At 41.4% G+C, this 16,818-nt stretch overlaps 1 protein-coding gene across 1 annotated transcript; it reads left to right on the top strand.

Annotated features, from left to right (window-relative positions):
• Window positions 1-7,928: 7,928 nt before the first annotated feature.
• Window positions 7,929-10,002, top strand: LOC4340525 (ethylene-responsive transcription factor RAP2-13). The gene has a single exon (XM_015788802.3). It carries the CDS (start codon window positions 8,563-8,565, stop codon window positions 9,643-9,645), a length of 1,083 nt encoding a protein of 360 aa, XP_015644288.1. The 5' UTR covers window positions 7,929-8,562; the 3' UTR covers window positions 9,646-10,002.
• The last annotated feature ends 6,816 nt before the right edge of the window (window positions 10,003-16,818 follow it).

Below are 16,818 nucleotides of genomic sequence, written 5' to 3'. Positions count from 1 at the left end.
CTTATCAACAATTATGAAAAAAGAGTTGGGCAATGAAAATGGCAACGGAAACCCCTAAAATTAATCTTAAGTTCAATTCTAAATTTAAAAATTACCTTGAATCAATAAAAGAGAGGTGGACGCAGAACGTCATGACTCACATATATTAGCACGCACAGCATATATATATCATCATCATCATCGCTGTTGTTGTTGTTTTGAAGGTACGACCCAAGTAAGATGCTGCTTGTTGGCTCCTGTGTGCTCTTCATAATTCAAATAGATTCTAGTATTTGTGTTTGTAGCTGTTCACAGTTTTTACCATGATTTCAAGAAATATACAATATTTGTGTCAGTTGTATCAATATATGTTATGCTTTACATCATTTGTAGGGAAGATCATAGGCAATTTGGGGATTGAGATCAAATGCAGTCACAACTAGGACTGCAAGTTAATAACTGCATGAGATCTCATCCATTCATTTTCCCAACGAAGGGTGTATTAAGTGCTACAATGCCACTGGCTATAGTAGATGTCTGATTTTTTTTTCCATGAACAATGCTTAAACAATCTCAACCGTTAGATGCAATTTCAATGGACCCTGTGTGACTGTTTAAGTTGCAGTCACACTAGGGACTGCACATGAACCTAATCCGCAATTTGGTCTATAAGTACCATCTATATGTATATAGCACAATTTTTACATACCCATGCTTACATGTAACATCCATGCAAACAAAAGTATGATAAAAAGAAAGAAATTGAAACTTGTCCTTTTAACCAAACTAGTAAGATGTTTGCTCGTAGCAACAAAGGTGAACTTTTATTGAGATTAAAGTTTTTCCATGGGCCCATGCGACTGGCAATGGGCAAGGGTTGAGGATCGAGTTTTTTTTTAACCATTAACTGGCTATTGGTTTCTTTTTACCTTTTTTTTTTCTCTTTTGATCTCAGAGGAGAAGCAGGGGTTATGTGCTACATGTGACATGAGGAGGAGTGAATGTATGACTTCCTCTCTTTTTTTTTAGAACTCACCAATTTTTTTTCAATTCAGAAACAAAGTACATGATTTAAAATACAGTTCGTTGTACTAAGATGGTTTTTGAAAGCTCTAATATGGGTTGCTAGGATAGGCAAAATGAATATTTGACAATCATATGCTGAAGGATTTAAAAGGTGCTTCAATCACTACGAGATGAAGGCACAATTTGGTGTTTAGCTGGAGCCTCCAAACTCCGTGTTATGTTGACCAGGTCGATGACCTTTGCGGCTTAAGTGGGTTTGTTTTTTTCTATTTTTAGTTGTTTAGGATGGGGAGTTTCCGAATCCCTCTATGTGTATCTTTTTTTTATTAATAAAATGATGCGTAAATCTTATGCGTGTTCATAAAAAATAGGCTAAAGAATTTGTATGCTTTAATTAAACAATCTCACATCCTTTGCTAGCTTATCAGCTGGACGATTTTAGTATTTATTCAATATGCCTTTCCCTTATAACAGTAAGATAACCAGACAATATACCCACACCAAACAAACAGGGCTATTCGGTAGCTACCACACTAGCATCAATTTATTTTTTTAAAAAAAAAATAAGCAAATAAAAGGATTCCATGGACAAGAGAGCATGAATAACTGTCCCCAATCCAGAAATGGGGCCACTGTGTTTCGGATTGAAACATCAGACTATCAGAGGGCATTCCCCACAACCACAATCCACCAAACACTAAACTCAAATCTCCCTTTTCCAAAAAGCCATCATGCTTTTGATCCGTATACATATTGCCGAAGGGGATAAGCGCTAGAGCCTGTACTACCATTCATGGTCGCATGTACCAACCGTGCAAAAGCCATGTCGATCGGTTTGCTTTTGGGCCGAAACACATAATGTGTGGTACTTTCTTCGTTTCACAATGTAAGACTTTTTAATATTATCCACATTCATAAAGATTTTAATGAATCTAAATATATATGTGTCTAGATTCATTAATATTTATATGAATAGAGCAATACTATAAAGTCTTACATTATAAAACGGAGGAAGTAGTAGCTAGTGACCCCCACCATGAAACCCCACCGTGTGCGTTCCATGCATCCGTGGATGGCAGCAGACAGCAGTGCAGCCCATGGGCAGAGCACTAGTGGCGCATGGGCTACGGCTGCTAGCTGCGTGCAACTAGAGAGAGTTGGCTTAATTGTGTCATTGGTTATCCACCGGTTGTGTCCATGTATTCAACTTTTGGAGTATATGTCAACGGATCGATATCACTTATTTTCTTAAATCCTACTTCATCCGTTCAAAAAAAATCAAATCTTAGAGATAAATCTAGACACATATTAAGATTTATCCGTAGGATTTAATTCTTTTGATGACGGAGGGAGTATATCATTATTTTTATAATTCTTCAGGTATGGTTTAGTGCGGATCGAGGACACAACTATCCTTTTATATCTGATCTTACATTTTGTAACTGCATATAAATAGCAATCAACGTATATATGTTATGTGTTCTTCCCTTATATGCAAATAAAAATATTTATGAAAAATTATAAAGAAAATTTGACCATTTAGAGTACAATGGCATCAATCCCTACCTAAAGTCCAAGTTTAAAATAGATGTGCATGTATTTTTTTCATCGACAAGAGAATGTTTCTATAAATTGCCATCGACGAAACCAAGACCTACACAATCAGGGGCGGAGCTAGAGTAATGAGGGGGTGCCCAGGAACCCGGTCAATAAAAAATTGTAGCTATACTTGTCCTATTTTCATCATGTGTGCACCCCCTCTATGCAAATTTAGACACCCGTATTAGCTTAAACTTGATATAAAGCAGAGTAAATTAAACAAGTGGTATCCCTCTCCATTTTACTCTAGCTCCGCCCCTATACATAATATCAATATATCATGTATACACGAGTATAGGTGTGTTGCGTGAAAATAACAGAAACTCTATCGAGAAATGCCCAGGGGTCTTCCGGCTAGCTCCACAAGTTGGTGGGCTAGACGACCTGGGTTCAAAGCCTCACCCCTCCTAATTATTTGATATTAGGTCCTTCCCTAATATTCTAGTTTTTAACAGAAACTCTATCATGAACCATCCTATCGTCAACTTAATTATAGATCACATTCAATCATCGATCACGAGCACACTATGGAGTCACAGGACCCCAGATAGATTATCTAATTATAACTGAGTTATGTTATTATAGTTATTATATTAGTCAATAATTAGAAAATTAAGTATGTATAGGAACTTAGATATTTTCTTTAATTTATACGCCACTTTGAGCATGGGAGGTGTGGCTATAGGTCGCGCTAGCTCCCCCAAGAACGTACCAAGAGCCCCACACGTACGTTGATCAGGTATGGCGCACGGATAGCCATGATCCATCGCAAACATTAGTGTTGATCGATCGAGCCATCGACGGTCTGCTTTGCACGTACCGAGCCCACGCGCATCGCCATCCCGGAACAATGCGATGCGAGGCATCTCTCCACTCCCCCCGCGACGTCCCCGTCACACACCCCGCGCGCGATCGATCGGCGACGTATCACGCGTAACGCGCTGCCTCGCCTGGCCTGCCGTCCCGCTCTGGACGTGATCCTCTACAGTAGTGCGGGTACGATAGCGGTTTCGCTGACACGTGAACCGGTTACCATGTACGACCACAACTTATATCTGCTACTACACCAGCAATACTGCGAACAATCATCGGTCGGTTCCGCTCGTTCGCTAGCTGCACTAGTACATGCAGTGCAGGACTATATATATATATATATGCATATTTTTTTTCAATAATAGAATTTATTATTTCGGCTTTTGTTTTTCACTGAGGCTCTTTTGTTTAGGTTTACACTTATTGGCTTAGACATTTAAGTTGGCTTATTGGCTTACATGATTTATAAGCCGGTGAATTTGATGTCCTAAGTTTAGTGGTAAAGTTATATATATACCTCATGTTGGAAATATAGTCATTATTCGGCATATTTTAATCCAAGAAATTGAAACAATGATCATGGCATAAGCAGTGTAGAGTGATCTTAACATAACCAGTAGCATACTATGCGCATCATGAATGTCAGAAACAGGAACATGAACACAGCGCACACAGTATAGCGCTAACAATGGGAACAAGAATAGCGCTAACAGCAGTAGCAGGAGGAGAAGATTATACCCCGAGAATGGCCCTCCGCTGGATGGTGAGGCAGAATTGCCTCCGTTGTTGTAGTCGTTCACGGCTCCTCCTCCTGGCGCACCAGCTCCGGATCCAGCTCCTGTCGGCGGCGGCGCACCACCTCCGCCGGTAGCGGCGGCAGCAACTCCAGACATGGCGACGAGCAGTCGTGCAGGAGGCACTCCCCAAAGCACTCCCCAAAAACCTGATCACCCGCCTACCCGGTGCAGATCTCAGGCAAAGGTGTGGTTTCGGAGGCACTGCTTCTTCCAATCTCTCGTGCGCGCAAGAGATCAGAAGCGGGGAAGCGAGAGCAACTCAGGCGCGGAGAAGGAGAAACTAACACCGGGAAAGAAGCGAGGAACTCGGATCGGACTCGCGGCCTCCTTATCTATCAGGAGAAAGAACGTGGACGCGCTGTTGCGGAGGGAATCGTGGGAACGTGAGAACGTGGACGCGCTGTTGCGGAGGGAATCGTGGGAACGTGGGTTAGTGGCTGCAAAAGGATAGCGACGTGACGCACGCCGCCAGCCAGCCACGCCCACAGCCCGGCCCGGCGCGCGCGCGCGCGCGTGTGGCATTCCGACCCCCACCTCAACTGGTCAACAGGGAGCCTCTAATAACTCCCTATTTAGGTTGAGATATTTCTCGCTTAAATCTAGAGGTGGTATTATTATCCTCAACATTTATTATGGGCCTTTGAGATTTAATATTATAAGTTGGGCCTAGCCCAATTATTCTAACACCTCACATAAGAAAAAAAAACTTCTCTAACTTAGCTTTTGGCTTAATAGTGTTAGAGTGGCTTATGGTTTCAAAAAAAACCAAACGAAAAAGCTGATTGTTTGTTTACGCTTACACTTTTCGGATTATAAGTTGGCTTATAAGCCTACCAAAGAGAGCCTGAACATAAATGAAGATTTATTGGTATTATCTATATTTTGAAGTTGGGTTTTAAGTTTTTTTTTTAAAGCATTTTAAAAAAAATTAGCAGTGTTTTAAGTAGTTTTCGTATTTTTAATTAAGCTGGGTTTTTAGTTTGTAGTCGATTGTTCTATAGGCTTGTAATATTGGTTGTACCTTTCTTTAAAGTATAGACCGAAATAATTATATTATCTAAAAATAATTCTGGCCTTTATTTTATAGAAATTGCATTCGATTATTAAAGAGTTTATAGGTGGAAGAGTACAATTTATAAGATCGTAACATCTGAACACACTAAAATTGCTTTGGAACACTATGCATGTTGCAGATGAGAAGCTCGGTAGAATATAATTGCTTGGAAGAAACCGCTAAAAATTACTTGGAACACTATGCATAGAAGCTAGCTAGAATTGCTTGGAACTTCCGGGAAAAAATAAAAACAAAAGGGGAAAACGATGTATTGGAGTTATTCGAGCCCGCTCTCTTCTAGTTGGGTCTCGAGCAAAGCAAATATACTGTGCTTCTTCAGTGCCTCCACACTTTACTGACGATGGTATCTGAATATCTGGTCGATCTCGTGCTTGTTAAAATCGTCGTTCATGGCAAGCAACAAAACTTCCACGGCAATGTCTCTATAACTACGGCGATTATTCTGGTGGTTTTACATTTGCATCTGGAGAACTCACGAAGTCACGACGAATTAGGTGGTGTCCGAGATAAATTAAAGTGAAGATAAAGTTATGGCAGAAGAAAGTCATTAATGTATAACTAATTAAGGCTGTTCCGATTGATATTATTTTTAACTATACCATTTTTCAGTAAAGTTGTAAAAAAAAAGGTTTGTTGTCAAACTTTAGTAAATATATAAGAAATCCTGCCAAAATTTAGTAAAATTTATTTTAGTTATAATATGAACAGTCGCTTAATTATTGTAATTTTTTTAAAAATAAATTTATTTAATATTTTGAAACAATTGTTACACATGATTTTTTTAATTTAAAACCGTGCTAATAAAAATTAAGATAAAATTTACATCTTAATGAACAATAATGTGATCGACCGAAGTCGCTAGCGTCGGACTCGTTCAATGGTAGATTTCCCCATATGTTTCCGCATGATTTCTCACTACTGTATATTGCCACGTGATTTCGCCAGTGTCGCGATAGGGATAGATAATGTGATTTTGAGTTTGCACTGTTTGACCATTCGCCTTATTTAAAAGAATTTAGAATTATTATTTATTTTTTTACTTACTTTATTATCTAAAGTACTTTAAGCATAACTTTTTATTTTTTATATTTGCATATTTTTTTAATAAGACGAGTGGTTAAACATTGTAAAAAAAACTTAAAATCTCTTATATTATGGGACGGAAGGAGTAATTGTTAGTACATTTTGCACTGGAGTTGAAGAGAGTACTGTCGTTATTATAAATCTGAAATCGAGCTGGACTAGAGTGAGGAGAAAGATTGAAACAATAAATTCAACGTTCTTGCCAATTTAAGTTCTTGTTTCGCTCAAATCACTCTCACGGTGTGGAATATATAACGACTGTTTGTGCGGTCGTGGTGTTGCTGCGCACATGTCCTATGCTATAGGGGATGACTCCCTGTGGGCCTGTTTAGATTTCATGTTAAAATTTTTCACCCTGTTAAATCGAATGTTTAGCTGCCGTATGTAGCTTTCAAGATAAGCCGGAACGGAAGGCCTCCTCTCAAAAAAAAATTCAAATATTTAGACACATATATGGAGTATTAAATATAGAAAAAAAAACTAATTACACAGATTACGTGTAAATTACGAGATGAATCTTTTAAGCTTAATTGCTCCATGATCTAACAATGTGGTGCTATAGTAAATATTTACTAATGATGGATTAATTAGGTTTAATAAATTCGTCTCACAGTTTACAAACGGAATCTCTAATTTATTTTGTTATTAGTCTACATTTAATACTTCAAATTTCAAATGTATGTCCGTATATCTGATGTAACACGCCAAAACATCTGAATAGAACGTGTGTTCTAATATATGCGGGTTCACTTGTTCAACCCGCATGTCAACTATTTAAAGTTATAGAATAGTAACAAGAGGATATATTTCCGCTCTATGGGTAGTTATAGACTTAGGTTGCGTTTGATAGAACAAGTTTTTATTTTTCACTCTCTCATTTTTCGTGTGCACGCTTTTTAAATTATTAAAATGATGTTTATAAGAAAGTTGTTATAAAAATTATATTAATCTACTTTTCAAATTTTCTAGTAATACTTAATAAATTAGACGTTAATGAGCCATTCGATTATGGGGAGAGGTTCCCAACCCCTCCTCATATGCTTATGGTATTTGCCAGCTTAAATAAAATCATCTTGTTACAGCTCCCGAAAATTGCACTGAACACCAACTGTTGCATTACCAAATTGGAACAAAAACATATTAAAAATCCAGCACGATACCAAGAAGAACCACTTCTTCATGTGTACATACACAAGTTTTACATAGTTTTTCTTTTTTACGGTTTATCAGTCATAGCTTAACCGATAAGCACGGATTGTACCCAAAATATGGTGATATGGGCATGGACTTCAATCACTTTCGCGCCATTAGTAGCTCGGAGCGTCCATACCACAGGAGAGAGAAGTAGTGCACACAACCAATCTCCTTAAACCTGAAGTCAAACCAGCCAATACGGTACACGTGGCATGACCATCACCCTGCCTCCCGGGCCCACATGTCATCGACAGAGTCATTTTTCACGCTTTGCGAAGTTTCCCCTCTCCACCGGCGACCAGCCAACCCACGGTGACTCCGGCCGCTATATATAGGCCAAGGCCGCAAGCCACTACCTCCCCAAGAGCGACGCCTCCTCCTCCTCCTCCGCCCCCCACACACGCCACCAAACCCCACCACAGCCAAGCCTTCTCCCCAACCCAAACCCACTCCACTTCCCCGGTGAGGCTGAGCGATCCACGACGAGGCACCCAATCGTCGCCGGCGACGGCGGCAGCAGGTTTGTTCTCTGAACTCTGATCCTTGGTAGAAGCAGCAGGTGACAAAAAGGTTTCAAGAAAGGAAGCATTTGTTCTTTTTTAGTTTTGGAAGGGGACCTTTCTTGGGGTATTTGATCAAGAAAGTGTTCCTTGGGTGTGAGATTCTCAGCTTTCTTTCGACAGTACAATCTTCTTCTTCTCAGGAAGAACAGAGATCCAGAGAACTTTTTTTCTCCCTCTTGGATTCATTCTTGTCCATGTTTCTAGCTTTTGTTTCTGTTTAGATTTAAGATTTCTTCTTTTTTTTTTAAGCTTTAGCAAGCCAGGAAGGGTCGTTTTTACAGGCCCCTTTCATCCAGGCTCTGCAAGAACCACCCCTGTTCTTCGCTTTTTTTGAAGAAACAGGGCTTAATCAATCAATTATTTTAGTTCAGATTCTGCACAAAACAAAACTTTTTTTTCTTTTAGTTCTTGGTAGCCTTTAGTGTTGTTGCTAATGGCGGCCATAGATTTGTACAAGTATCAGCTGAGCTCCTCGTCCTCGTCTTCTTCCTCGGATCAGGAGCTCATGAAAGCGCTCGAACCTTTTATCAGGAGCGCTTCACCCACCTCCACCTCCACCTCCACGCCATTGTTCTACTCCTCTAGCTCCATCTCCACCACCACCACCACTCCCTTCTCCTACTCGTCTCCATTGCCGCAAGAATCGTACTACCTCCCTGCTTCTTCGTCCTACGCCGCCATTGTTCCACCTCCGACGACGACGACGAACACCACCACCTCCTTCTCGGAGCTCCCTCCCCTGCCTCCCTCCTCCTCGTCGTTCGCCTCGCCGGCGAATGCTGCGGCGGTGGGGCTGGCTCACCTTGGCCCGGAGCAGATCCAGCAGATTCAGGTGCAGTTCTTGATGCAGCAGCAGCTGCAGCAGCGGGGGATGGCGGCGTCGGCGTCGGCGTCGGCGGCGGCGTCGTACCTTGGCCCGCGGGCGCAGCCCATGAAGCAGGCCGGGGCGGCGGCGGCGGCGGCGGCCGGCGGCAAGATGTACCGCGGCGTGCGGCAGCGGCACTGGGGGAAGTGGGTGGCGGAGATCCGGCTGCCGAAGAACCGGACGCGGCTGTGGCTGGGCACGTTCGACACCGCCGAGGACGCGGCGCTCGCCTACGACAAGGCGGCGTTCCGCCTCCGCGGCGACGCCGCGCGCCTCAACTTCCCCACGCTCCGCCGCGGCGGCGCCCACCTCGCCGGCCCGCTCCACGCCTCCATCGACGCCAAGCTCACCGCCATCTGCCACAGCCTCGCCGCCGCGCCGCCCGCCTCCTCCAAGAAAGCCGCCGCCGCCGCCGCTCACCCGGACTCGCCCAAAGGCTCCGCGTCGACGACGACCACGACGTCGGAGGGAGACGAGTCGGCGATCTCCGCCTGTTCGCCTCCTCTCCCGCCGCCGCCACCGCCGCCGCCGGCGGCGCTCCCCGAGATGGCAAACCTTGACTTCACGGAGGCGCCATGGGACGAATCCGACGCCTTCCACCTCTACAAGTGTCCGTCATGGGAGATCGACTGGGACTCCATCCTCTCGTGATCAAATCAACTTTAATTAATTAAAATTAAATTAAATTAAATTAATGTAATCAGTAGCTTCCATGATCCGATGGAATATTAGACATCGGCCATGGCTGCTGCAATTAGGGTTTAAGGAGGTCGTCGTCGTCATCGTAGTAGGATTAAGTCATTAAGAAGGGTTTAAGATAAGTGTTCTTAGCTTATTATTGCTGTATTAATTTTCTGTACTTAGTAGTTATTATGATCTCCTGGTTACTTCGCCGGTTGTTTTTTTTTCACTCGGCAAGGCCAGTTGAGGGTGTAATGTAATGTAACTTTTGGTTACTGCTGTTGCAATTCACTCTTTAAAATTTTTGTAATGTATTTACTTTGCTCATTTGCTGATGTTACTGTTTTCACGACCTGATCACTCAAGTACTACTGATCATGTAGAACTTTTTTATCTGTATTATATGGTTATTCTTGTGTACTGCTATTTCCTTCATTCATCTCATATTATATTATAAGTTCTTTTTTGTTTGTCTAAGTTAAATTACTTTAAGTTTAAGTTTATTCATGTTTATAGAAAGAAATAGCAAACAAATATACTATAACAATATATTTGATGATGAATTTAATTAAACTAATTTGATGTTGTAAATATTTCTATGTTTTTTTATATAAACTTAGTTAAATTTGATGAAATTTAACTTATGACAAACCCAAAATATAACAGGGAGTAGATCGATCTGATGTTGTGATGCACAGCAGTGGTGCTTTGTCTTCGGCACTGGGAAAGGTTGCACTTTTATTGTACTTTCTCAAGAACACGTCACTTTAATTATACTTTTCATTTCTGCAGTAAGAAAGGGATAATGAAGTTGTGCCTGTGAACTCCACCAGATATGGGTTGAAGAACTATAGGGTCTCAAGTTTCCAAACCAAAATAAAAATTAAATACTAAAATCACAGGACGCCAAGCTATTTGATTGACCAAATTTAATAATTGCTAAAAACAAATTATGCAGAATAAAGATTGACACGGTTGAAGTGCAAGAAGAAGACAAAAATGGAAGGAAAGAAATATAGGGAGAGACGTATACTTGGTCAAAAGTGGCATCCTTCTCTTATAATCCAACCATAAAATAAGTTGGTGTGGTTTTCAAACAAAGAGTTGTTCCAGAGGCATTGTCATTTACAGGTGTTTATATTCCAAGTTGGGAATTCGCAGATTGCTCAGTTCAGCTCTTATCCTCTGAAAGGGACAGATTGATCATCTGGAATGAGAGGGGAAAATTAACTTCCACTATGCTTGTATTTCAATAATCTGAGTATATAAGTGGTTAGTGGAAGTGTGAAACAAAGGAGAAGAGACAAGGAAATAATAAACACAAAATATATTAATGTGTGCAATGCATCTATTCTTGTTCTCCCTTTATTGCGTAGAATTCTGCAATCCTCTTAGCTTTTCCTTTGGCTTTGCTTGGACCAATGGCAAATTGGCAACTGTGCAATGGAAGTCTGCGTTAGGCCCTTTTGAATTGGAGGAAACATGGAGGAAAAACAAAGAAATTGAAATTCTACACTATTTATGGCTTTGATTCATAAGAATGAGAAAAGAAAAAACGTAGGAAACTTTCCTATTCATAAGAATGAGAAAAGTAAAAACGTAGGAAAGTTAACATCCACTCTAACCTCTTGAAAAACTTTCCTTGAGTCTATCTCTCTTATCTTATTCCTATATTTTTCCTGCGGTCTAATTAAACGGTCATTTATGTGTTTTTATGTGTTTTGCAATCATCTGTTTTAGGGCCCCTTTGAATCAAAGGATTTATGTAGGAATTTTATAGGATTCAAATCCTATAGGAAATTTTCCTATTTGGCCCTTTGATTCAAAGGATTGAAGCTTTCCAAATCCTATGAAATTCCTATGGAATGGCACATTGCATGTGGATTTTGGAGGAAATTTAGCAAGAGCTCCAACCTCTTGGAAATTTTCCTTTGAGTATATCTCTCTTATCCGATTCCTGCGTTTTTCCTGCGCTCTAATCAAACGACCATTCCTGTGTTTTTCCTGTGTTTTGCAATGCTCTGTTTTACACTTCAATTCCTGTCAGAATCCTGTGTTTTTTCTATTCCTCCGTTTTTTCTACTCTGCGATTCAAAGGGGCTCTTACACTTGTATTCCTATCAGAATCTTGTGTTTTTCATATTCCTCCGTTTTTTCAATCATGCGATTCAAATGAGTCCTTTAACTGCCAAGCACGCCTGTTAATTTCCATTATAAACTGACAAGCACGCCTGTTTTAGTTCTATCGAAATTTAAACTTTAACCATCAATATTTAAAAATATGTACTCCCTCACTTTAACTTTTTTTCCTTATTAAACATTTTTAAGTTGGACTAAGTTAATTTATAAAAAATAGTAATATTTTTAACACAAAACAAAAATATTATCAAATATATTTAATATTACATCTGATTAAGCTAATTTAATGTTGTGGATGTTACTAAATTTTTCTACAAATTTAATCAAATTTAATGAGGTTTGACTAAAAAAATTAAAATGACTTATAATATGAAATAAATGTAGTATAATTTAATATTATAAGGTTTATGCTTTTGTAGATTCACGGTGAGAAATATTTTCATAATATATAAATCAGAAGTTGCTAAACCATATGAATTTCTTAAGAATTCATGGTTATAGTTATGACTGTTTGACATTCAACAAATTAAATCTAAAACGACAAATAATTTAAAAATGATAGAGTACTTGTTAGTCTGTTTAAGTTTCAGGATGAGTCACCACTTGTACAAAGCTAATAACTCTCCGTACAATGTGGAAAACCTGATCCGGAATTTATTGAAGATATTGCTTGATCCAACTGGTGTACTTGCATTTAAACTTGCTAAAGTTAGTTCGAACGGGATGTTGCTTTATTTCTCGTTTTTCGTTACTCTACTTCTCAAACTACCAATGTGTTTTGTAAAAGAAAAAATCGAGTTCTGTTTTTAGCCTTGAGTTGTAGAGGAGGAGGCCGAGCTGACAGCTTCGGAGGAGGCAGGGTGGAGGTGGAGGCGGCGACGAGATCGTGTCTTGGAGCTCCCGACCGGCAACCGCCATGGTGTCCCCTCCCCGCTTCACGAGCGTGAGAAAAGGGAGCAAAGCTCCTCATCGTGGCTCCTCAGCTGCGGTGATCTCCTGTAGGTGCCATCAAGTTCGGGAAGCTTCAGACGGCGCTGGTGTGGGGGAAACTAGAGGTGAGGACGCAGCGATCAGTGAAGACTGGCTGCCGCATGACTCCCAACTCCCATGTTTCCACTTCCTCACACGCCGACGCCCGATGTGCGACTTAGTCTCTTCCCACATCGACACTGGATCTGAGGCCACCGTCGCCGCCGCCTTGGGCTTTCTTGGCCGACTGCTCTCTGCAAGCATCGCCTGACCTCCGCCCCCGGCACCCTTAGAGGACCAGTCCCCGTCGCCGTGAGTTTCGCCCGTTAGATCGCCATGCCCATCTCTCTCTCTAGATCTCCTGATAGGTGGGCCCCACCACTGTTTTATTTTTTATTTTAATTTGATTGCCACATCACTCAAAAACTAGTGCCACGTGTGGGCCACATCAAACCAAAACCACTCAGGATTAACTAGGGAGAGGGGTAATTTATCCGGATTGAGATTAACTAATTAAGAGGGCCGGATAATTCATCCGGATTGAAAACTTCAGGGTTAAGAATGTCTGATTGTAAACTCTAGGGGGTGATAGGACTAGCCTAATGTTTAGAGGGTAATTCGTTTTTTTTTTTCATAATTTAAAGGGCCATAGGCTGGGATCTCAATCTCAAGCTGATCTGCACTAGTGAGTCAGCTAAAACATCACTAGAACGGAACAGATGCTTTGACAACATTTTTCACACGGGCGATTCCAACTGGGCAAATTCGAGAAGAAACCTTGTTAATTCATCCATGGAGATACGGGTGGAAATCGATGGTCTACCGGAGCATATGATCCCTTTCACATCGATCGAATCAGAACAGCGAAAAGAAAGAAAGAAGGAAAAAGGACGCCGAGAAGAGCAGCAGAGCTGAGGCCGACCTGCAAATTAAGCTGCAAGTGTAGGTCTGGGTCGTGCTACACGGTGCTGAGTCAATTAGGACGACAGGTTTGGAGGCACTAATTCGCGATTCTAATCTGTCGAGAGGATGTCTCTCTATACGTGTATACTTCTATATTCCCAAATACAATGTAATCTCACTTTTTAAGTGGAAGTGTGAAACAGAGTTAACGATGTCAAAGATTGGATGGAGATAGGAATACTTTCTCCCGTCATATTCGATGTTTAGGAACATAAAAAAGTATTGCCAATAGATTTGGCTTGAAAACAATACTAGCATAATACATAAACTAAAAGGATATAATACCATAAATTTATTGTCTAGACACTCTCTTTATTGTAAGCAACCAACATCGTATGAAAAGAGGTGGAGGGACTATAAAATTATGGTCATAATTTAACTTTACAGACTGAAAAGCAACGTCACATATTTTCTAGAGGGACTACTTGTTCGTGAGTAGCTTGGCCCATAATTTGCCAAGTCCAAGTTTCCAAGTGTTATACTACTATGGAAGTCCTTTTATTATTATTATTGTTGTTGTTGTTGTTGTTATTGTTGTTGTTGTTACTACTACTATTACTACTACTACTACTAATAATAATAATAATAATAATAATAATAATAATAATAATAATAATAATAATAATAATAATAATAATAATAATAATAATAATAATAATAACTACTACTTTCTGGGTTGTATAGGTGGTGGAAATTACGTTGTTAGGCTTTTGTACCAACTATATATCTGCTTCAAGGCCTGTCGATGGCTCAACTTCCAAATTGGCTACAAGAATGGGCTCTATTCGGCCTAGTTAGGCCAAAAGTTTGAGGCCCGATATATAATGGGAAAAGGTTTGTTTGGAGGAATAAGTTCACTTTGACTCCCTCAAAAGTGATTGGACCCTAACCCGTGACCCTAAATCGCAAAACCAGAGGGTCACGGATTAGATTACAATCACTTTTGAGGCGGGAGTCAAAGTGAACTTATTCCTTGTTCGGACGCACTCAACTTTTGGTCAAATTTGATTGGAATAAGTCCATTCTAGGTCCCCCATCTAAGGATCGAGATCAAATCGCACCCCTCAACCGAGCAACTGGGTAGAACACATCCCTCATCTTTCAAAACCGGTATAAATATAGTTCCAAGACGGTATTGAGAATTGTTTTGGGTGACGTGGCGTCTACGTAGCAATTAGATGCAGCAAAAGGAAATACAACACTGTGCGACCCATATGTCAGACACAAAAGAAAAACATCACTATCCCCCTCTTCCCCTATCTCTCTTTGGCTCTCCATCCGCAGGCCCGACGCGCACTAACGACAAGCTCCCCATCTCTTCAAACCTAGCAACGGAGGCAAGGAAGGCCACTACAACAAAGACATCCGCGACGATGGTGGCTATGCTGGGGGCGAGCGCGGTGCGGGGAGACGGGCGTAGGTGACGTTGTGCTTGTCTCCCGGTGCTTATGAGTTTCGTTGGGCGCCAGGACTCGTGGTACCACCGCCGAACCTTGTCCCTCGACACCCGATTAGTCGCCTACAGCGATTGCGTCGCTAGATCCGTTCCATGCCATGCACATGAACCTCCGCCGAAGCTCAAACCACTATCACCTCGCCTGCCGAAGCACCACTCCCCCACCCCCCTTCTTCCCTCCCAACCTCATCGCTAGATGCTTCACCAACACCACCTGCTGCACTGGCACCATCAACCACGGCCTCCTCTACTTCCTCGACCTACCATCCGTCGTGCCTTGGAAGGGGGTCGCCTATATATTTACACCATGGTGGGGGAGGTCGAGGAGGTGGTAGTGGCGGTGCCTCCTTTCGTTCCCGTGGGCTGTTCCACCACCGTGCCACCGGAGAGGGAGCTCGACGCTAACACCGGGGTAGAGAGGGAGGAGGCGAGAAGGCCGGTGACCACGCCGGATGTTGATGGTGGTGACGACAACGCGATCGGGCACCACGGAAGGGGGGCGGTGGGGATGGCTGACCATGGTCGCTGTTTGGGCACCCACTTCTTGCCACTATGACAGCCTCCTTTTGGGCCGACCGACCGAGGTCGTTGTGGTCATGGAGCCTAAAGGCCAACTAGAAAGGGAAATAAGAGGAAAGAAAGAAGCAATGGATGGCATATGGACCCATGGTTTTTATTATTTTTTCATGTGACTGTGGGCCCATGTGACTAACAAGCGCCACTTAGATGCCATGTAAGTGCCACATCAGTGAAAACCGTCTTCCAAACCATCTTGGGACTAAATTTAAACTAGTTATGAAAGATGAGGATTGCGATTTATCCGATTTTACGGTTTAAGGATGTGATTCAAACTCAACGTCAAGATGAGATATGTAAAGTGAACTTACTCCAATTTGATTCGTACACCTCAATTATAAAACCGGGTATAACGCATTTCCCAAGTATTAAAATCAGTGCAAAACAACTCTCTTGATTGTTTTGAAGGTGATTTTAGCTGATATGGCTACATAGTCATTTGCACTTTCAATATTTAAGGTGGTGATATACTCGGTTTTGTGTTTGGGGGATAAGAATCAGATTCTACCAATAGTTAAGAGAATTAAAATGGACTATTCTCAGAAATAATGGGGTTAGATGTTAGAGCTGGGCCTCGTTTACCGTTGTATACTGGCCCGAGGTAACAGCCTTTCTGCGCTAGGGTTGGGTTTCACTGCAAACTTGGGCCTTAAGTGGACCTAAACTGGGATCGTGACTCGTGGGCTTCAAAGGCTGCAAATTTCGTGATTTCTTTTCTTGCTTGTTACCGGTCCTTTTATTAGCTCGACGCCTCGACCCCAATGCATTTGTCAGATCTAAACCATTTTCTTCATCTGAGATTAGTTTAATTTATCTCCTTTTTAGGCTCATAATTAACCATCTTTTGACATGCATATAATTTAATCATCTGTAGTAGAACAGTGTTACTTGCGTATATACGTACAGTACCTTGTAGTAGCATGTAGCGAAATTATACATGCTACTGCAATGCACTCTCGTACCAAAATATAATAATCTATAATTAGGTTGGATATTTCATAATACTATAAATCTGAATAGGAGATCTTAATTATTACCCA

Source organism: Oryza sativa, chromosome 6, assembly GCF_034140825.1.
Source record: "Oryza sativa Japonica Group chromosome 6, ASM3414082v1".
Taxonomy (NCBI): Eukaryota; Viridiplantae; Streptophyta; class Magnoliopsida; order Poales; family Poaceae; genus Oryza; species Oryza sativa.
This window is presented reverse-complemented; position numbering and strand designations above follow the sequence as displayed.

Excerpts from the sequence above, each read along its gene's own strand:
- LOC4340525 (XM_015788802.3), top strand. The coding sequence starts at position 8,563 with ATGGCGGCCATAGATTTGTACAAGTATCAGCTGAGCTCCTCGTCCTCG.